General features: G+C 39.6%; 1 protein-coding gene across 3 annotated transcripts in view; it reads left to right on the top strand.

The window, feature by feature from the left end:
* grik2 (glutamate receptor, ionotropic, kainate 2) overlaps window positions 1–24160 on the top strand; it is a 382659-nt gene that overhangs the window by 186696 nt on the left and 171803 nt on the right. For all 3 annotated transcript variants that reach the window (XM_024267614.2, XM_024267615.2, XM_036215863.1), the window contains 2 exons: window positions 11314–11457; window positions 18748–18855. In XM_024267614.2, coding sequence (XP_024123382.1) covers window positions 11314–11457; window positions 18748–18855 — 252 coding nt within the window. The remainder of the gene's footprint in view (window positions 1–11313; window positions 11458–18747; window positions 18856–24160) is intronic.

The raw sequence follows: 24160 nt of genomic DNA, 5'->3' as shown, positions 1-24160 counted from the left end.
TGCCACCATCCTCTTTACACTCCACCAAATGCAGTTTGGATACTGGTTTTAATCAAGAGCATCCTTCATTTGGGAAACACATGAAACTGACAGTTTAATTTGAATTTTTTTTAATTTATAAAAACCCACATCATTAGTGACATTTTCCAGCCTCTCAGCTGTGAGCTGGTGAAAATATAACACGACTCCCATCCCACTGACTTCTCTTGGCATCATTCTTGGAGTGACTGACACAATGTCACATTGCTGTTATGAGGTCCCTGGGCGACTGTGTGGTTTATTGCAGGAAGAACAGATAGCAGCATGAACATTACAGAGCTGCAGCTTCTGCCCTCGGCACTGTCATGGAGCTGGCAGTTACACTCTACTCCTTCACACTAAGGAACACACAGTTGTGTCAGACAGTTAAAACGTGCAAACCAAAAGCTGTCCTAGCCATAAAGCGAGCATCACTTCCTATGTCTACATCAACTCAGTAAGACCCTTACAGAACATAGACTCAAACAAAATAATTTGTGATTCTGAATATTACTGAAATAATTTTTGCTTGTTTGCCATGTGACTGTGGGTATAAGGTCTCTACTGCTGTTTTGATATTGTGCTGGTTCATAGATCATGCGACAAGACTGACATTTGAGTAAATCAAATAAAACCCATTGACAGGCTTCTGTAGTCTATGACCAAACTCAAATTATTTCCCTACCCCTTGAATTGGAGGGGCGTTTGAAGCTTTAGTGATGTACAAAATTGCTTTTTTAAGGGAAGGGGTAGGGACTTAGAGCTGTGTATCCCTCAGCCGGCAGGGTGATCGCTGCGATGCAGAGGAGAAACACATTTTTTTGTGTGGGTATAAATGTAAAAAGAAGTTTACATTTAAATGTAAGTAATGACTTTTTAAAGTTATAAACCAATGTTATGAATTCAGGCCCGGCCCTGGACTGCATGGCGCCCTAGATGAAAAATTAAATGAGCTCCCTCTGCAGGATTTTAGGTTCAGACATCCCAGTTGGAGCCTGAACTGGGATACATTGCATTTGTAAAGACATCCGCTAACTTACTGCACCATAGCTGAATAGCTATAGTTTATGAGAAAAGTAGGGGTATTTCGAGTGTGAAAGCTGTTGGGGGGTGGACACTAGATCCTAGATCACCAGTTACCACGCATTTTTACCCCACGCATTTTTACCTCTTCCTTTTTTCATCTTAAAGTTTAAAAGAACCACTAAATACGGCAACACCGCGGGAGGGACAAGGTGTTGATTATTGATTACATCAAACTTGTGTTATTTTATTTGTGTTTTTTAATTATTACTTTTGTATTTTTACATGAAATGAGTGGTGTGTCAAACTGTTTACTGAAAAGTATATATATATATAAAATCATTGATATTTTGCAGGTGTGTGACATTGAGTCATAGGTTTTCTTGTAATCAATCCAGGCTGTGCACAGGTTGGTGTGTTGTAACCTGCAGTCTTGTGTGACTGTTCTGTCAACCAGGAGTTGGTGTTTGGCTCCTCTGGAGTCTCTACCAATGCCCTTCTGTGTGTTGCTTATGGATTGGTCCATGTGTCTATGTATTTTGGTTGATATCATGCCTGACATGAGCTTCCATGTTGTAAAGAGGTTATTGGCCGTTAGTTGGATGGGACTGCACCCTTTGAGGGATCATTCTGGATCAGGATTGTTTGCCCTTCCGTTAGCCATTCGGGGTGAGTCCCATCTCTTAGCATCTGGTTCATTTGTGCTGCCAAGCGCTCGTGGAGTGCTGTGAGTTTCTTAAGCCAGTAGGCGTGTATCATGTGAGGACCCGGTGCTGTCCAGTTCTTCATACCTGAGACTCTTTCTTGGATGTCGGCCACTGTGATGGTTACTGAGTTCTGTTTATGGAGGTTGCTATGTTCTTTCTTCAGAGAAACCAGCCATTGAGCATTGCTGTTATGTGCTGTCTCTTTCTCCCATATACTTTTCCAGAACTGTTCAGTTTCTAGCCTTGGTGGGTCTGCTCTGCTGCTTTGACCCTGCCACTGAGCTTACACTTTTGCAGGTTGTTTTGTGAACAACCTGTTTTATCCGTCTGGCTTCATTGTCTCTAGTGTACCTCCTTAGGCGGCTGCTCAAGGCCAGGAGCCTTTGTTTGGCAGTTTCCAGTGTTTTAGGTATGGGGTTCTGGCTGTATCTCTTAGGCACTTGCTTCTTCATTGCACCTATCTGGGCTTCTGTCAACTGACTCACTTCCCTCCGAGCTGCCTTGGTTTTAGCCTCCAACCATTGCTTCCATGGTGGGCTTTGTTGCTATTGTTGCTTTTATAACCAAGGCCGACATCTGATGTAACGTGTGTTTTGGTATCTGTCATGGGTTAAGAGGTAGCATTAACCTTAGAGTGCTGTCACCAGGTGATTTTCACCCGAGCAAAAGTATTTACACAATTTTCAATATGTGGCATTTTCCCAAGTGTCCTAGGTTCCTGTGTAAAGTCTTACATGTCCCACGAAAAGGGTGGACCAAAGGCCAAGTCTCCACTATCATTGTTTTTTTTTTTTTAGGATTTTTTTTCTTCTCAAAATCCTAATTTTTCAGTAATTTCAAGCATGTTTTTATGATATTACTGTGTTTTTATTTTCCATTTTGTTATATAAGCGACAATTGAAAATCAAAGAAAACTATTCTCATTGTAAATGTGTTGTTTTTTTTAAATCTATTTTTATGACAAATCTTTTGTATTGGGTATTTTAAATCAGGTAACTATATCTATACTATAACTAAATCAAGCTGATATATATATATATATATATTTATATATTTATAGTAGCTTGGGGGGGACAGCCTCCCCATCCTGTTGCTTCTTCACCAACCTGGTCAACCTAGCACATATATTGAGCCAAAAGCTTAAGTCGTGGTAGCAATTGTGATAGTCCACACTACAGGATAGCAACATGTGACAGATGGACTTGAATTGCCACATAGGTAGATAGACAATATCGCCTCTCTACCTTGCTGCTTTTAATGCCAGAATTAAAAGCACCCAGGCAGAGAGGCGATATTGCCTATCTGAGGCATGACAAATTGAGCATCCATCCTCGTGCTAGCACACCAAAATCTTAAATTTTACAACTATGAGTGAGACATGGACCTGACATCATGGTATCAGATACTTCACTTAGACCAGCTGAATACAGCTATTTGTTAGATAAGATTGCACAATATGATAAATTAGAATTTCCAGGACAATGAAGGTGTGAAAGAGGGTGACATTGATCCTGAAATACATTTTTTTAATAATGATAATCACAACTGTCAGTACTATACAGAGGAACAATTCAATATTGCAAACATGAACACTAACAAATTCTCCATTATTCATTTTAATAGCAGAAGTTTTTATGCCAATTTCCATAAAATCAAGGACTACTTGAAGCAGTTTTCACAAACCTTCAGTATAATCACAGTCTCCGAAACATGGCTTAACAATGACAGGGGAGTGGACTTTGAAATTGAAGGCTATGAAGTCATTTATAAAAGTAGAGAAATAAAAAATGGAGGTGGTGTCGCTCTGTACGTAGACACAAATTTGAATTATAAGTTGATAGAACATTTATCTGTTGTGGTGAGCAATGTGTTTGAATGTATTGAAATTGAGATCATAATGGAGAAAAAGAAAAAGAAAAATATAACAGTAGGTTGCTTATACAGGGCCCCAGGTTCTGACATGAATACTTTTAATACTTGGATAGAAGAAAATTTTACCAATATGAGTCAAAAAACTATGTTTCTGTGTGCACTGTAAAAAAAGAAAAGTTAGGCAAACTCAAAATTGTAAGGCAACAAACTACAGGAGAATTTTAAGCTGAGCACTTACACTCAGCATTTTCAGTTATGCTTTTAAGTTTGTCTTACTTTCAATTTTCAGCTTTTCTAACTCACATAAAAGTTAAGCAAACTTAAAATGTCTAATTCTGACTCACAATATATTAGATAGTTTGCACATCCTGGATTTGAACTCGGGTTTCCTTAGTGACAACTCTTCACCGAGCCTACTGAGCTATCTGGTTGACTCATTCAAATGGTGATCTTAGCTATCAAATTAGCAGTTACTCTCTCAATAGTTAGCTTGTTTACATAAAAAAAATAAATATCACTCGGTCACATATGTGATTTAAGCTATTGTTAAGACATTAAGTAGTTAGGGAGAAATACTGACATTTTTCAAGGGACGGATTTACTCGACCTTCTGAAGCAAAAAACACATGATAAAGTTTTAATGTTGTTAGCTTAATATAGCAGAAAAAACACACTAACAATTGATTTCCAACATTATTTGAACCAAAATAAATATGAGGGAACACTTACCTGGGCAGGCTGCTCCAACCAGTACTAACAGATACTGAGACTACTTCAAGAACAACTCCAAAAGTTGGAGTTCCCGCATTTCACAACAAAAGCATGACAGTTAGCAGAACTTTGGCAAGTTGTGGTGAACACCAACTTCAAGACATGAGTTCTGACAACTCATAAAATTATGTTGAAGCACATAACTAGTTGGGTTTGTCGTACTGACTTAAATTATTGCACCTATGAATAAAACTTGTATTTTCCAATTTTAACAACCTAAAATCCTTTTTCATCCCAAAAATTTCAAGTTGGTTTTTTAAAGTGTGGAGACTTTAACATAGACTTACTAAATGTAAACAAACATAAAGGATCCGAAGAATTCATCAATATCATGTACAGTAATGGCTTACATCCTCTGATTAGCAGACCCACACGAATTACTTTAAACAGTGCAACATTAATAGACAACATATTTACCAATGTCTTTGATAATAATATTGTTAGTGGGTTATTTATAAATGATATCAGTGATCACTTACCTGTCTTTGCAACCTATAACATTAAGTATAAGAAATTAGAAAGTGATAACAGGCTAAAATCAAGGAGGATTAGAACTGAAAAGTCTTTGAATGCATTAAAAAAGAATTTGTTGGAGTATAATTGGGACTTAATTTACAACAAAAAAGATGTAGATAAAGCAAATGATGAATTTTAAAAAATATTTAAACTATTATATGATAAAAACTGCCCAATACAGGAATACCGAAGTAAAGTTAAACATGCAAACAGTTTATGGATTACAAAAGGATTAAAAAAATGCCTGTAAGAAAAAAAAAAAAATTATACAAAGAATTTATAAAGCACAGAAGTGATGAAGCTGAGAGGAGATATAAGACATATAAAAACAATTTAACATTGATAATAAGGAAGTGTAAATTGACAAATATTATATTATATATTATAGCAATTTACTGGAGAACAATAAAAAAGAATACTAAACAACTGTGGACCATATTAAATATGGTAATAAGAAATTCTCCAAATATACAAGTTATCCAAAGCATTTTCTAGATGGGGAAACCACACACACAAATCCAAAAATGTAGCTAATTTATTCAATACCTTCTAAGCTAATATTGGACCAAGTCTGGCTAAGGAAATTCCAACATTAAGCAAAGGTCCTCATTTAACAGACAGTGACATTAATACTATTTATCTTGAAGAGGTGGAGGAAGAAGTAATTGAAGTCACTAAGCAGTGTAAGAACAAAACATCTACAGACTGCTACGATATTGACATGATGTTAGTCAAGAAGCTAATTGAAGGAATTTCAAAACCCATGACTCATATATGCAATCTATCATTCCAGAATGGTCAATTTCCTCTGAAAATGAAAACTGCTAAAATAATCCCACTCTACAAATCTGGAGATAAACATCAGTTCACAAATGACAGGCCTGTCTCCCTCCTCCCTCAGTTTTCTAAGATCCTGGAAAAACTTTTTAAAAATAGACTTTGCAAATTTATCAATAAATATAATTTACTTACAGACAGCCAGTATGGTTTCAGAGCAAACAGATCAATATCACTGGCTTTAATGGAATTAACGGAGGAAATAACTAATATCACAGAAGAGAACATAGATAGATAGATAGATAGATAGATAGATAGATAGATAGATAGATAGATAGATAGATAGATAGATAGATAGATAGACCTTTATTGTCATTATCACAGGACAATGAAATTGCAGCAACCGTTTCTGTGCAAAGAAATTGGCATAAAAAATACAAGACATAATATAAAATAATGTATAAAAAATATGTAAAAAAATATATACAATGAACTGTGCCATATAAGTGTGTATTGTCCATCATAGTATCCAGACTATGTGCAGATATGTACAGTATGGATGTGCAAAAAAAGCGAGTATTTAAATAACCAGATATACATATGCATATGTACATAAACAGTATGTACATATATGAACATATACAGTGTGATGAGCAGTTATCTGTGCGACTTGGAGTTTAACATGGATATTGCCTTTGGAAAGAAGCTGTTTTTCAGTCTCTTTTTGTTTTGATGCCTCTGTAGCGCCTTCCGGAGGGCATCAGGGCAAACAAGTCCGATACGGGGTGTGAACGGTCCTTGATGATGTTTTGAGCTCTGCTGAGGCAGCGTGCAGAATAGATGTCAGTCAAGGTGGGGAGGGGGCATCCTATGATCTTCTGCCTTCTGTTCTAATTCATAAAATGGATAAACTTGGAGTGTGACGACCAGCTTTAGACTGGGTGAAAAGCTATTTACGAGACAGGCAACAATTTGTGAAAATGGGAGACCATAACTCAACAGTTCTGAACATTGTGTGTGGTGTCCCTCAAGGCTCAGTGCTTGGGCCAGTTTTATTTAACCTTTATATCAATGATATAGTCAAAACATCAGACGAAATGAAATTCATATTATTTGCAGATGATACAAACATCCTTTTTTTGGACACAGATATCCAGGAACTCCTCGCCAGAGTGACCAGAGTCTAAAGGACTGGTTTGATAGAAACAAGCTATAACTTAATTTGGACAAAACTAAAATCATGTTTTTCGGTAAAAACAATACAAAAGAGCAAATTAAGATAAGAATAGCAGGAGTTACATTAGAAACAGTGAATCATGTCAAATTCTTGGGCGTGACAATAGACGACAAGATTTCCTGGAAGCAGCATATTAGTTCTTTACAAACAAAAATATCAAGAAGTATTTCAGTCATGGCCAAAGTGAAACATATTCTTAACCTCAGATCACGCCAGATACTGTATAATTCTCTGGTGTTGCCGTACTTAACCTACTGTTCAGAAATTTGGGGAAGTACATACAAAACCTCTTTAAAACCACTGTGTTTGTTACAAAAAAGAGCAGTAAGAATAATTCATAATGTAAGTTATCGTCTTCACACTAATCAATTATTTTTTAAATCAAAGATACTAAAACTTCTTGATTTAATAGAATACAGAGTACTACAACTGATTTACAAAGCAAGACATGATTTATTACCAGTACTGCAATCAATGTTTTCTGACAGATTGGGTGGTTACAGTTTAAGAAAAGAAAATAATTTCAGAGTGCTAAAAGCACGCACAACAAAAAAGATCTTTTGTATAACAATATATGGAGTGAAGCTATAGAACAGTCTTTAAACAAAAACATAGCATACTAGTCTTCCATAAATATAGTAAGGAAGAAGGATGACAAATCTAATTTAGTGATACAGAGGCTGGGTGTTGAGGTCCCAGGGGAAAGATTTATGGGAAGGGAAAGCATGTGAATGGTAAAGCTGGTATATTTGTATACATGTTCATGTTTTTTTTTATAGATCTTTGTGTGTGTTTGATTATATGGACAGATGTCTGATGAAAAAAAGAAAAATGGTACTTAATTTCTGTTTCTGAAATAGTTTATATTAAAGACTAAAATTAAGATATATTGCTACGGGGTAGGATTAAAAAAGTTTTTAAAACTTCTTCCTACTCCATTTTGAACTACATAATTGAGGTGTAAATCTTTTATTTATAATTTATATAAAATTTTCCGTTGTTGTTTTCTTGTTTTTTTTTTTTACCATGTACTTTGCATGTTCGAAAAAAGGACTAACTAACAAATTCAGACTTCAGAATAACTTCTCATGTAATAACCAAAGAACCTGTCTGCTAAAATCCCACGTCCTCCAAGCTCAGCTAATGTCTGGTAGCCAGACTGAAAGCTGCATTGATAATCGTTTCATAATCTAATCGTTGCCTCCTGAATTGTAATCGAATCGAGAGGTACCTCAAGATTCCCGCCCCTAAAATATATGCACTCAATGACCGCTTTACCAGAAGCACCTTGTTAGTCCCCAGTTGAACCCCTCTTTCCCTTCAGGACTGCCTTAAGCCTTGGTGTCATAGATTCAAGATACTGTAAACACTCCTCAGAGAGCTTTCCCCATACTGACCCGACAGCATCACGCAGTTGCTGCACATTTGTATGGTGTGTGCGTGAGTGTATACAGACGAGCTCTAAAATGCTAAACTAGATAAAGACAAATGACAAAATCCTGAGTATTCTCTTTCCAGTCAGAGGATGTTTCTCAAACACCCAAGGGCATTATTTACATGCATAAACTGTAGAGAGCTGTTTTGATTGCTTTTCAATCAAGCGAGACAAACACTAATTTGCTTTTTTTTTTTTTTTGAGAATCTAGAGAATTATAGGCTTCTCCACTGAAGAGTGGATGACTGGCACTCTACTGACTATTTAGCTGTGTATTGGCTGCTTACTCTCAAGACAGCAATACAAAAAGCAGATGGAGACGATGAACTTTAGCAATCAGTACCAATCTGAGAGAGATTTGACAGCAGTCACATGAACCTTGTTTAAAAATGCTAATTTTGATCTAGGTGCCAATTTTAAAGAACTGATCTCTTGTATTAGACCACTACCCCCACTCCCCTTTTTTTGTCCTTTACAGACTTTTTCAATTACTACTTGTATGTCTTGTAGTTTGATGGTTTAGGACTTTTGATTACGTTGGCGAGGCCCTGACCCCCACACAAGGTTCGTTTTTTAACACTAGAGTGCAGCTGTTGGCTTTTTTGGAAATTTCAGAGTGAAAATCCTGTAATATACAATCCACCTAAGTACATGTATTTGTGTACTTATGTGCCACTGCTTAGTGTTCTTATTATTGTTCGAGAAAATACTTAAAATGGAGCACAACAACACAGAATCCCAGAATCTGAGTCCTGTCCTTCTCTATACAAATAAACTGTCACAATACTTACAATTTCCATGTCTAGCAAAACTGTGTAGAAATAGTAGGAACCTTGACATGTCCTGTGTTTTTTAAATTTTTTTTTGGGGGGGGTGTAGTTATCTCAATCTTAGCCTGATATCTTGTCAGCCTAATTCTAAGAAATCCTCATTTAACATAAAACAGACCTTGGGAGGCTTGAAAGCTCAAGGATAGAAAATGTATAGCCTGTACCTGCCCTACTTTATGAAGGGAAATCTACATTCCGTTTTCCAATATTATACAGGAGTTTTGAGAAAAAGCAGGAAGTGAGGATGTATAGTCTTTAGTATGTTATGCAGATTGTGGCTAAGCATACTGACAGAGGACTGTGTGGTCCCTCTGGGTGGATATAAAACATTTTCAAGTTGACAGGAGACGAGAGGACATAGGAGAGTGCTAAAAGAAAAGACTGTTGACTGGAATCACCCATTATTGAAAGGCTATGCGGCACATCACCTGTGCCAGTTATGGATCAGATCTGCAACAGAAACGTTTAGTTTACTCATTGCATCCTCAGAGAGTTTTCACTTCATTATAACATGTTCATCCGTGCTGTGGCCATTGCAGCTGCTGCCGTCCCATATGGACCTGGACCAACAGACTAAACTAGGGATTTCCCGATCCGATCACGTGATCGTAAATCGGGCCCGATCACGTGGTTAATGACTCGATCGAAATCAGACTTTGTTGTCCGATCAGGATTGGATATTTCATTTATTCTCATTATGATCAGAGCTTTATATTTCATCTTATCATTCTGGATAAATACTCCACTAGAAGTCTGCATGTCATGAAAAGATCACAAAATATCATCACCAGAAAACGCAGCAGAAAACGGCAGCAGCTCAAGCAGAAGGCTAACGTAAACAAAGCTAGCTAGAAAGCTACCTTCAGGGACCAATAACTCTTTTAAAAACACTTTAAACTGACAGCAGGTGTCTCTATTGGTTTGTCATAACACAAACAACAACCTCTAAAGGCATTTCAACAGAAATAGTTTTTGTTTCTTTTTAATGTGAAGCTCTTCATGCTGCAGACAGATGGCTACGCAGCAGCTGCTAACTGCTACATGCTAGCGCCGTGATTTAACTCCTTAGGACCCGAGCTGTCCTTTGATATGCCTGTTTTATTCATCTTACAGAGAAATAACAGTTAAGAAAATTAACTACTGTGGTAATAAAACCAAAAATGTGATGTCTTAAGTATCGCATCGGGACTAGGTATCGGCAAATCCACAAAATCCAATGACTCGGAATCGAATCGGGCCCAAAAAACCTGATTGAGACGTCCCTAGACTAAACCAAACATTTTGACCTTAAAATCTATTGAGGCACTTTAAATTTAACTGTGCCGTAACTATTGTGATCGTCAGAGTAGTTATTTAGCATCTTCAAGAATACTTTGGCCAAATAAATGCAAGTTTAGCAGTCTCCCGTGAGAGCAGAGAGGGGGATGAACCAACAACAGGACAGAGACAGACGATAAAGAGGCAAAAGTCGAGAAAGGGATGAGTGACACTGCAAAATAAATAAATAGGAAATAGCATGTTCCAATAATGACCAAAGTAGACAGAAAATATTGTTTTTTCATTTTTTTTTTCATCTGGAATCTGAACTAACATACCCACTTAATTCTAAAGTACAATAAAGAAAGTTTTTAGGTTCAGATTGCATTATAACCAGTTGCTTTTTCTGGCAGTTGTTAACAATTAGGACAATGTGACCTAATTGGAATAATCTGGATTGAATTAGATTAGAAGAATTGATATTAATAAAGCTTGACAAGTATCATTTTGAGAAATATCTGTGTGTTCAAAAATTTTAATGTTATTTCTGCCAATAATTACTTTTGTAATTTTTTAAAGGTAATGAACATGCAGCTGTGTTCGGATGTTTTTCTTCCCAAATGAAACATTGTTGATGCCTCAATGCCTTTTTTAGCTTCTCTTACAAGTCCAGGTACAAAGAATACCATCAAATATTTATGATTTTTCACACAACATGAAAGATGCATATATCAGAATCTGAGCCTAATTATGTTGCCGGTTTTCAAGTAATTTATAAAATGTTTTAATTGTGTGAAAATCCATGTTGTTTGACAGTGCTTATTGCTTCTCCGATTTAACCATTTGATTCTCTCCTCTGTTGGTTTGCAGACGGACGCTGCGCTCATGTACGATGCCGTGCACGTGGTGGCCGTGGCTGTGCAGCAGTCTCCGCAGATCACCGTCAGCTCATTACAGTGCAACCGGCACAAGCCGTGGCGGTTTGGGAACCGCTTCATGGCCCTCATCAAGGAGGTAGATATTTGTTCACCTCCTGCCTCCTCAGAGCACACAACAACCCCAAGCAGAGCGTCTAGTCTTGCAGCATGATAGGGACAGCATGACAATCAGGGGGAGACGGTCAATATATAAAAAGGAGAAAATAACAATCATCTGTGAATTTATTGAATTTGCACGCAAAGCCTTAAATTCTGTCTACTGAGCCATTTTGAATGTAGTATACTTTCACATGTTAGACACAATAAGCATGTCAACGCAGATCAACAGAAAGTCAAACTTGTTTAACAAGCCAGTATACTAGTAACTGTTATTTTGGTCTTCTTCAGACAGCTTACAAGTCCAGACTCAGAACTCATCTGTTTGAAATATCGCATGGTTTTTAGTTGTGTTTGCACAAAGTTTTTTTTTTTTTAACATTTTTTTTAATTAATCTTTTTTTTAATTGTGTATTGTTTTTAATCGTAGTGTCCTTGAGAGCCAGGAAAAGACACTTATAAAATACATGTATTATTATTAATACTGTGGCTTGAAAAAAAATTATATATATATATATATACATATATATCACACATGTAAGTTCAGCATACATAAAAAAACCAAAATATTGTCAATACTGTCATACTGTCTGTCATATTTACTTTTTAAATTAACTTCAACTGATTTCACTGGGTGTAGAAATCCACCCACCTGGTAATACGGTTGCCACTACAATTCTTTCATTATTTACATTGCTCCATGTTGTCATTTTCAAAAGAACAATAGTACCTGGGAAGGGAGCCAGAAAAGTATTTGGCCCAATCTGAACTCTTCCCTTCTCCCTACTCCTGCATTTAGCCCTCCAAACGGAGAGATATGGAAAAATAGTGTCTCCAAATTCAGACGTCACTTTTATTTGCTTAAGTAATTAACAGTTGCCAGTTAACTAGCATTAGCATGGAACTTCCAGCGCTTGAATATACATGACAGTAGTAGTTGTGTAACATTAAAAAGGTCGTGCTACAACATAAAGTCATTACTTACATTTAAATGGGAACGTCTATGGTTCAGAGCGCACCCACTTGAAGAAAAACACTTCTCCTCTGCAGCACAGCACAACTCCCTCGCGAGGGAGGGGTTTATATCCCATCGCTTGGATGGGCAGATATTAAAAATATATTTTGGACACCACTTTCACTTCACAAGTCCCTTCAAAAGGAGGGGAAGGAAGAAGGGAAGAATTCAGATTGGGCCTTTGAGATGCCTTGAGAGGATGTCCTCACTTCAATCTTATGGACTCTACCATCACCACTTAAAAATGCTGATGTGACTAAAACCATTGTTTATTTATTTCTGGGTGCCTGACTGCTTTGGCAGAACAATGTCACCTGTTTGAAAATTGTGTTGAGTTTTGTGCCACTTATGCTTTGACTAAAGTGTTTGGAGATATTCATTCCTCCAGCTGCTCCAGACATCTTTCACAAGAGGGAACATGTGGTGAATGGGTTTGAGAGCTCAACTGATCCCAGGTGCTGAGAGCTTGTGCTGGAGGTTCAGAGGTACCTGATAGATGTAGTTGAGCTCACTTGGACTTTACCATTCTGGAGTTGCACACAATGAGAAGTTGTGGTGGATCTCCAAATCTGGTGGTGGACGCCACAAATACGGAATGCCATCAAGCTGAAGGATACCAAACTTGGCTGGCTTGTGGAACAAATTGTTTCAGACTTTGACATGTTCTTGAACAAACTTAAAGAATGTGAAGGGCTGGAAAGTTACATCACACTTATACTTGTGCATCTAACCTTTCCAAACTTCCCCGTCAAAGGCGTTGATTAAGCCAACTCTCACCTCAACACGTTTTGTTGCTCTGCTGAAACAGAGTCACTACGAGCGCACATGACCAAATTGTCGCGCGTGCCTACAGACATTCTGCTTGCGCACAAGCATCACTCGTGCACGTGGATGTAGACAGTCTCTCTCGCGGACGCAAGGACTTTTTCTGCTCGCAAGAGGATTAAATCCAAACGCGCAGGAGCAGAAGGCAGCCATGATGCTCTGAATAGTCGAGGAATGTGTGATATGTGCGTGGAGATGAATTATTTCTGCGTGGAGTTTTAACATAGAATTAGGGGTGTAACAGATCACAAAACTCGTGGATCGGATCGTGTCATGGTTTTAGGGTCATGGTTCGGATCATTTTTCAATCAGTAAAAATTTTTTTTAAAAAGCGACAAAAAAACAACAATATAAAAGTTAAATTGATTTTTGGAAACACTTCAAATCATATGTTCAATAAGCATATAAAGTACTTCACACACACAATGTTTATATATGCAACATCAAAACATTTGATCATTGAGGCCTATTTATTAAAACAAAACATATTAAAAGTTTGAACACAAACAAAATGCTAAAACCTGTAGTTTCTGACTACATTTTCATGTTTTTAGACTAAATCTACAAAAACTGACAGAAAAGAATGCTTTAAAATAGTGTTAAAAATACCAAATCTATCAGGAGTTCCCTTAAAATTAAATCATGAATAAAACGGTTTCAATTATTATTTAGTATATTTTTTTTTAAATTGAAACTAACTGTGTAACAATTAAAATTTAAAACTAATAATTATTGGTAAAACATGACACTTCCATCCTCGCTTTTCCTGGTGGTTTTTGACAACTTGCCATAGAATCGGCCGGTGACGGCATCGGCAAGTCCGCAACGGAGCGGCGGCTTTCTCCAGTTACTGCTTTTAACTGAGAGATTCTTTTAATCCAGAACTGGAACGTGTACAGATGCTTTTATTCAGCTTTTAAAATTACATAAACCTGATTTCTATTGACCCGCGTCCTTCATTATGAAGCTGTGAAAAGTTTTTGACAGAAGTTCCTCCCACACGCAGCTTCAGGCGAACAGACTTCAGGATAAACGCGAAGCAGCTACTTTAGGGCTTGTCAATACAAAGAGGATTTATATGAATTTGCAGAGAATTCAATTTGATGTGAACGGACAATTGATTGAAATTATGCTAGCACGAGGTGTACGTGTTTGGGGGGTGGGCGTCGAAGCAGTCCGCGGTACACACGTGCCCCGAGACGTGGCCTCTGATCCATACGAACCACAGATTTTCCGTGATCCGTTACACCCCTTCATGGAATAAGCACCAGAATCAGCAGATCTGCACACATGGAGACACGGGAGAAGAGATTATTGAGAAGCTCTCAGCCAATCAGGACACAGAACAGGGTGGGCTGTTTGAAAAAACACAGCAGCATAATCGCTCTAAAAGAATCAGCGAGACGCGAAAGATGAACTGAGATGTAGAAAGAAAACACAAAATTCTGTTCTATTTAACAGAGATTTTGGGGGTTCAGATAAGGAGAAGGGAGAATAAAAAACATGTATGGAGTCTTAATCTGTGTGGCCAGATGGAAAAAAAGAATCATGTCTCTCTGATTTTGCTCAGCGGGCCGGACCAAACGTGGGGGCCAGCCAGATCTGGCCCGCGGGCCGGAGTTTGCCCATGTCTGCTCTATAGCAACACGCACCTTTTATAAACGCATCCCTAAGGCCCCTAAGGTTGAATTGTATGTGTTAGTAAAGCAAGGAAAAGTACTTTTTAAAGAGAGTGTTATTAAGATTTTGGGAGATGCATTACCCTGTCTGAGTGTGTTTCAAGACATTTCTCAAACAGCTTTGGAATCAGTGATGTAAACTGACAAAAATAAACATGGTCAGAGGGATCTTTACCACGTCACTCATGGCAAGGATGTCACACTGGATGTGAATCATGCAGCAGAGGCGTCCTAATGAACTAAGCCATTGTATGGATGCATTGAGAGGTCCTGCAGTTCCTTTTTTCTGGTCAGGGGCAGTGCGACGGCCTGAAAGTAGCATGTTTCCGGTATTGCATCATTGCACAATGTTTCCAGAATTTAAATATCTGAACTTTGGTGAAGAAGATGCGTGAACCATTCAGGGACTCAGCTTTCGCCCCTGACACATTAATGATCAGCGGGTTTGAATCCTAAACCGACATGGAAGAGAAGGTGATCGCTGCAGCTTGATCTCCTCCAGAGCTTAATAGTATTTCAATTATTTGTAACAAGACAATAAAAAAGCTCATCTAACTTATTCTCCTCTGACTGTTCCAGAATTGCAAGTTGTCATACTGAGTCACAGAAAAACACAAGTAATGTCGAAAGCAGCCGTCATTCAGCTGCAGCTCCTGCAGTAGATGGTGAAGCTCACCGTTCAGGGAGTCTGTGAATGATCTCATGACATGGAGACGTGATGATTTCATAGAGCTATTCAATATAAATGAACCGGATCTCTTAACATCCTCATCGTCCATGCAATGACTGCATATGAAAAATACAGAAATACAGCCGGTGCTTCCGTGTATAGATGTCCGATGTACAAATACCATTTGGTGTGAATGCAGCGTTACACTTCACTGAATGTGAGCCCATCATCTTCAGATGCATTTCAAAAGAACTACTGCTGCACTCTAAATCTTCTGAGTATAATCAAACTTTAAGAGGCCTGTAGTGAATAACTCCAAGTGTTTAAGAAACTTTGCGAAGTTTATCATTTATAACTTATTGGTGCCGTTGGATAACTGTTAAGAGTGCCTGGGCTTAGGTTGTCTCATTTGCTAAAGGTTGATTAATTGGAAATGCCTTACAGCAGTATTATTTAACTAGTGTTGAAGCTGAAGTCCACAGACACAAGTATGCCGTAAGAGTGCCAGGTGTATCGTGTGAATTTACTCAATTTAGCCTAATTTGTGTAAAAAAAACATTTAAAATTACTATAGGATCCCAGGTCTGTGTTCAACCAAACAGGCCCAGATTTCACACTGAGTTGGTAAAAGAAACTCGAAAGATCTTATTTATTTCTGTTTATTTGATTCTTTTTTAAAACAATTTGACAAGAATGACTGAATACTGTTGATACAGACAAGATTTCATTCTCTGTTTTATTTCATTTTCAGCTATTGGTTTTCCATGAGACTTAAAAAAATATGTTGAAAAACTGATTTACTGTACACTGCAGGAGAGAAGCTTTGTAATTGTTTCATAGAAATGTTAATAGTGTATTTAATGGAGGATTTTATCCACCTTATGCCTAGCCCCATGAGCCTTTGCGTGAATTACGGGCGATACTTCCTGTAGACGCCGGAACTAGCATTTATTTACATTACAACTGTAGAGCTGACAACACAATTAATCTTCTTTTGGATCTATAACTACATATAAATGTGGGAACACCAGCTGTCATGTCTTAAAAGAGGCGACGTAACAATTCTGGTACCTGCTGAAATTGAGGGATTGGAGGATGACCTTAAAAAATGGCCGAACATAACATACAGTAGCATTTTTAGCTACTTTCTCAATTCAGTTGCGGCAGATGGCCAAGCTATTAAGCTATGAACAGCCATGAACATCTTAAAAGCTCTGAGGCATATCAATACCTTCATACCTTCACATTATAATTCTTTTTTTATGCCTATTTCTGCCAGAGTTAGCACACAGTGCTGATCAATTGTAACGTTATCTCTTCTCGTGCTTGTGTTTACATGCTGCGATGAGGGATGCATCGCGGTGAAGCTTTTGCCCATTTTATGTTTTGACAAAGTCAGCTGCGGTTTAAACAGGTAATTTTTGGATAGCTGATACCAGGAGATGCAGCAAATACACACGAAATATCTTTTCTGCTCTTGTGACGCTGCTGTCAGGTCTCTGCAGTACCCGGCGTCTCTTCTTCTCTGCTGTTCTGGAGTAACCCGACCATAATGCTGGATACAGATTTTTCTCCATGTGTACTTTATCCTCAAAATGAAAGATTTAAAATGTTCAGCCACATCCTTCTGACTTCATCCTCGCCCGGTAGACGGTAAAATCTGTACCGAGGAGGGCAGCTACACTCCCTCTTCATCAGCAGCCCATGTCCCACAAAACGCTCCACAAATTTAATTTAGTTTGGTTGTTACTACAACCACGAGCTGCAAAACATGCGCCTGAACTGTGCAAAGACATTTTTGAAAACTTTTAAAGATTAAGTAAAACATGCTTTTAAAGTTTGTATGCACCGCTAAAGCTAACAAAACCACCAACTTTCAGTGGAAACCAATAGCGCCGTGTTACTTACAGGTACTATACCGGAAGTTGCACCCATAACCCCGTTTACATGAGCGGCCCCAGGAATAAGGTGGATATGAAATGAGGTTTCTAAATGTAAGCACTTTACTAATAGTCTGTAGTTCCTTGTTGGATGAGATAATGTGTAGCTGGACTCCCTTTACAAGTACTGTATGTTGTCCTGTTTTAATCTGCAGCTACTTCCAAGAATGAGAATCTCGCTGAAGCCACTTCTAGGATCTGCTTTTAGTGTTGTTTTTTACTGCCTGATCTCTACTTTTTTAACCCTTCCGCTCTCTTTGGGGTCCAGATGACTCCAACCACATATTGATCTGTGATTCCTTCCATGACAAATGTGGACAAAGGTGGACAGGATTTTATGTAATTTAGGACATCAGTGAAACTCAAAAATCAATGATAAAGAAAAGTTCAGCGCACTCTCGTATGGGGTCCAGATGACCCCACTTTTAATGTAAACAAGCCAAGGAGAGCAGAAGGGTTAAGTGTGCCATTTTGGCTAGTACAGCTTCTGCTGGTAGCTCAGGTCATCATGTCGGTCATGTTGGCTTTTGAGGAGGATGAATGTGTGGAGTTAGCTTTCGATGGTGCCTTTCATGAAAGTGAAGGCAGGTTCAGAGTCAACATTGCTTGCCAGGACTGCATGGTTTATCATTGTCCATGGTAAAGGTCTGGAATTCCTCATTTCACCAACTGACATTGCAGGTTTTCACTATACTTTTAGTAATGTCATTGATTTTCTTGGGATGTCAACATAGATTAAGAGAAAGTTATTTTTAAAAGTCAGGATATTAGTGCTCTACATTTTTTCTTAATTTAGGTCTTCTTAAGACAGTCAACAGTAAACACTGAGGCTTGAAAATAGATGCATTAATCTGAAATACATTAATCATGATTCGGAAAATACACATCACCTCAGCTTTGAAAACATAAATTCCTCAAAAAATAGGGTGAAAAAATCCTTTATATTTAACTGAAGTACCCTTGCTAAGGCCACAGAATATATTTACACTTAATGCAATGCATGCTTATGCAGATTTGATTTACATATAGAGATAACATAACTATAAAACATAAAGGTGACGTATTTTTGATTTTAAAACAATAATTCAGTTTTGCAGTTTTGACGGAGCTGGTGAGACATTTCCTGTGCTTTCCTTTGCAGGCTCACTGGGATGGTCTAACAGGCAGAATCTCTTTCAACAAATCCAATGGGCTGAGAACTGACTTTGATCTGGATGTCATCAGTCTTAAAGAGGAGGGACTGGAGAAGGTTTGATGCCACCAAAACATGTGCAAATGTTCATTACACTTTCAAGTTTAAAAGCCATTTCCTAAAACGCTAAAACAAAATGGAGATGTAGCAATGCCAACCAAAAACATGATTACTTAAAACAGAAGCAGTTCTATGATTACGTTTTCAGTTTATTTCTGTATTGAAGTTTACACTCTAGGATGTTTAAAGATGCAACACAAAATATCCAGACAAACTTAAATGATGGCAATGTAATCCAAGTTTAACCAGAGTGGTTCTGCAGATCTAGATACAAAGTGCCCACTATACTTCCCAGAAGCACCACACTGTGGTGCCACCGGTCTACTGCATAGATACTCAGTTGAGACACTTTATTTCATTCAAAAATGTATGTGGAAATACAATGTAAAAGGGATGGTATATTTTGGGGGAAACATGTTTACTAACTATTTCTGCGCTACATGTCCTCAAACTGTACATGCTACCTATTACCGGGTAGTTTTTGAAAATTCCTATATCCTGTTAAAATGTTTTCAAGTACCTCTCTACAAATCTAAATTGAGGGAGCCTAACCCCAGCCCTCAGGATATACCACAATGTTTTCTAGCTTTTTATGCACTTTCTGCTGCTGACAACCTGGATAAGGTGTGCTCAGTGAAAAGAGTAGACATTTGAGTCAGCTAATCAGCAGAAAGAAGTGCCAAAAAGAACTGCATAACAAGTGTGTGTGTGGAGGGGGGGATTAGATCTCAAGGACCATGGTTGAGTACCCCTAAATTACATGCCGGATGTACTCTTTAGGATAGCCAAGCTCCTCGCTCTATCTCTATAGAGTACCCATCCACCCCATTGGAATTTCTGACCACTCTTTGATCTCATGCTCTTATCTTCCTTCAATTGTGAACAAGACCACACAACAGTTCCTTGGCCAGAAGCTCTCAACTCAAGCTCTAGCTCCAGTCAAAACATGTCTGAACAACCCTCAGTCTCCCTGGACCTTATTTTTAACCCTTGTGCTATCTTAAGGGGTCCAGATGACCCGACCCTTATAGTGATAAGTGATTCCTCCCATGACAAAGGTGGACAGGATTTCATGTCTGCCAGATACCAGTGAAAATAAAAAACCCTTCAAATTTTCAGTGTACTGCCTTGTGGGGTGCAGATGACCCCACTTTAATGTAAACATGCCTTGGATAGCACAAGGGTTAACAGAGCACTTCCCACTCACATCAAGAGATGTAGTGGACTGCCTTTTTCAAATGCAGAAAACACATTTAGACTGGATGAGCCAATCCCCAGAACCCTTTGGCCACCTTACGAAGGATGTAGAGCTGTTCCACTGTTCCTTGACCAGGACACAAACTACATGGTTGTCCTGAATCTAAGGTTCCATTACCAGTCAAACTCTCCTCTTCTGTACTCCGGAAAAGACTGTCCTGGGGAGGCAGAAGAGTGTGATTCTTCTGGATTGGATTCTTAAAAGGGAACCACCACCAGTCTGCCAATCTTGTCATACTTTTTGTCGAACTTTCACACAATGCTGCAGGGACATGTTAGGCATGACAGAATCCAGAGACTTTGGGAACTCGAGGTAGACTTAATTTATCCCCATTGTTTTCCCTTGCATAACTCTTTGACTTCTCTGTGATGAAGGACAGCCCCAACCTGGAGTCCACACCCTCTGCTTCCTTAACAGAAAGTTCTTCTTCATCATGACCGAGGGACTGAATAGTTGCCAGAATCTCGTCGGCTCTAACTGATAGTTCTTTTCCATGGTCTCACCGAACTCCTCCCAGAAATTAGTTCTTGTCTCCACAACATCCAAGGCTGCAGCTCATTTACAAGCTGGTACCTGTCAGATGCTTCAGAATCCCCACAAACCAGCTTTCTTCCATCTTCATCTTGACAGCATCCCTTATTTTAGGTATCCACCTGCAGATGTAGAAATTGCCACCGAGTCAGGCACCAGCAAACCTATGGCCACAGTTCTGAACAACTGCATAAGACAAGAGAGGTGGAAAACATTGTCCACTTGGAAACAATTTCCCCAACATCCTTCTGAATCTGTTCTGACTTCTCCTAAATGTAGCAGTCAAACACCTCTCCAATTGAGGCCTCAGCTAGACATACCTAGCAAACCCACACAGAGTTTGTGTGCTTTTGTACCTTGTAACCAGGAAGTACCATATGACCAAATAGATATTGTGAGAGTGGAGAGAATGGGTCAGGGACCAATTTCACTTAGTATTGTTACTGAAAGGACACCACCTCAAATAACAAAACATAATAAGATATCTGAAGGCAGCTGTGTGTGAAAGGAGAGCCCGCTACCCGCCCACGCCATACGCACCCCCGCCACCCTCGCATATGCACCGTCGCCACTTTCGTTGCCCGCCTACATGTACAATCACTGTCCTCACTTCCCGCCCCTACATGCCCTCGCTGGCCTCGAGGCCCACCTTTGACACAAGGCGTATACGACAGCGTGTACCAGTTCCCACTAATATCCAGCAGCTTCGCACAGCCATTGAAGAGGAGTAGACCAACATTCCACAGGCCAAAATTGACAATCTGATAAACTCCATGCAAAGAAGATGTGTTGCACTGCATTGTTGCACCCCTAATAAAGCAAAAAACCTGCACATTTCAGGGTGTCCTTTTATTGTGAGCAGTCTAAGGCACACCTGTGCAATAATCCTGATGTCAGATCAGCATCTTGATGGGGCACACCTGTGAGGTGGGATGGATTATCTCAGCAAAGCAGAAGTGCTCACTATCACTCATTTAGACAGATTTGGGAACAATGTTTGAGAGAAATGGTAATATTGTGTATCTGGAATGTATTTTAGATCTTTAAGTCCATCTCATGAAAAATGGGACCAAAAACAAAAGTGTTGCGTTTATGTTTTTGTTGAAGAGTTTCACACAAACACTTTGAGAGTCTCAGAGTGTTTTTGATTTTTGATACACCCCCATGTGAAAGATTTGTGACAAAGCTAACTTGCAGGGAGGAGGAGTCAGGCAGGGGGAACTCTCATTAGAAATCAACCAATCAGAGGACTGGGATTGGGGGTGGGGGCTTTCTTGTTCAGCAATGACGCACCAAGCTGGAAAAAAGTCTCTTCAAATACTATTTTGACACTTCCCTTCGTTGTTTTTCTGTAGTAAATATTGCTCTACTCTTACCCAGAGGTGAGGTTTTTTTTTTTTTTTTTTTACCATTGGTGCCGCGAATGGCCACCTTGGTGTGTTGTTGCGCGCTGCTTCTTTTTATTTTTTTTTAAAACTCTGCTTTCACTCGGTGCTTTTGCTGGGGTGGAGCTCGTGAGCATCGGGGCAGCAACCCCAGCGGATTTGTTTCCTGAATTTTTGCTCCCAGCTCAGGGGGTGCTGGCGGCGCCGTCGGCTCGTGCTCGGACTTCCGAGGCCCCGCCCCGCAGCCCGGGCTGGAGCAGCCTGACGGATCCAGAGCAGACCGCCCTCAAGCCATGGGGCCCATGGAGCTGAGCCCATTCTACGGAGTCGGACTGGCTGAACGTTTGGGGGTTGGTTCGTTTGTGGTCGAGTGGATCCCAGACGTCCTGCCGCACCTCCAGGTGGTGGAGCTGCGGATCGGCAGAACTGCGGATCGGCTTCGAGTTCGGTCACCGGCAGAGCGGTCGGCCGGATAGCGGCGACGGAAAGGGGACGACGGAGAAAGGAGGCGGTAAGCCGGACTTTGACCAGGCCAACAGAAAACATGCCGCTGAAATACTGTTGGCAGTTTAATCGTCCTCCAGTCCGTCCTTCCGTCACTCGCCTTAACTGATAATCACTGAGGAAAAAGCAGGGGTGGAAACCTCCATCAGGAGATTTTCCATGCTTGAATGTACATTTGTGTTGTTTGTGGTACATTTGTTGTGCATTTTTTGTGTGCATTTCAAATTTATTTATTTATTGTTCGTTTCCTGTGCTCTGTGCCGCGAATGGCTGCCTTGGTGTGTTGGTGCGTCTTGGGCACCATCATCACCAAGACAAATTCCTCGTATGTGGAAACATACTTGGCGATAAAGTTGCTTCTGATTCTGACTCTGAAAGAGCGGTGTTTCAGTAAAAGATTTGGAGGCAGAATGCTGCTCCGACTAGAGAAATCACATGACAGAAGCCGCGGTCGCTCTAATGGAAGAAAAAAAATTGACACCCGAGCTGAGAGAAGGCAGAGCTTTACTAAATCCATACCGGATCGGTCGAGGCCCGGGTTAACAACGACCGCCATCGGTGCTGTTCACCGACAGGGTGAAGGTGGAAATTGGACTACTGTTGGTGAAAGAAGGAGAGGAGGAAGGCGGGTTCGTAGGGAGAGAGAGAGGAGGAAAGTCACTAGTGTTGGACTGAGAGTTGGAACTTTGAATGTTGGAACTATGACAGGAAAGGGTAGAGAGTTAGTGGACATGATGCAGAGGAGAAAGGTAGACATACTGTGTGTCCAGGAGACCAGGTGGAAAGGTAGCAAGGCTAGAAGTTTAGGAGCAGGGTTCAAGTTGTTCTATCATGGTGGAGATGGGAAGAGAAATGGAGTAGGAGTTATCCTAAAGGAGGAGTTTGTTAGGAGTGTTGTGGAGGTAAAAAGAGTGTCAGATAGAGTGATGAGTCTGAAGATAGAAATGGAGGGTGTCATGTTCAATGTTGTTAGTGGGTATGCCCCACAGGTAGGATGTGAGCTGGAAGAGAAGGAGAAGTTCTGGTTGGATCTTGATGAAGTGATGATGAGCATCCCTGGAAATGAGAGAGTTGTCATTGGTGCAGATTTCAATGGTCATGTTGGTGCAGGAAACCGAGGTGATGAGGAGGTGATGGGCAGGTTTGGTATCCAGGAGAGGAATGTAGAAGGACAGATGGTGGTTGATTTTGCAAAAAAGATGGAAATGGCGATAGTGAATACATTCTTTGAGAAGAGACAGGAACATAGAGTGACCTATAAGAGCGGAGGTAGAAGCACACAGATAGACTACATCTTGTGTAGACGGTGTAATCTGAAGGAGATCAGTGACTGTAAAGTAGTGGTTGGTGAGAGTGTTTCCAGACAGCACAGGATGGTGGTGTGTAGAATGACTCTGGTGGTGAAGAAGATGAAGAAAGAGAGGGCAAAGGCAGAGAAGAGGACAAACTGGTGGAAGCTGAAAAAAGAAGATTGTTGCATGACTTTTAAGAAACAGTTGAAACAGGCTCTGGGTGGTCAGGAGGTACTCCCAGATGACTGGATAACTACAGCTAATGTGATCAGGGAGACAGGTAGGAGTGTACTTGGTGTGTCATCAGGAAAGAGAGTTGATAAGGAGACTTG

The sequence above is a fragment of the Oryzias melastigma genome, linkage group LG16 (genome assembly GCF_002922805.2).
Source record: "Oryzias melastigma strain HK-1 linkage group LG16, ASM292280v2, whole genome shotgun sequence".
Classification (NCBI taxonomy): Eukaryota; Metazoa; Chordata; class Actinopteri; order Beloniformes; family Adrianichthyidae; genus Oryzias; species Oryzias melastigma.
Note: the sequence above shows the minus strand (reverse complement) of the source record. Positions and strands in the feature narration are given on the sequence as shown.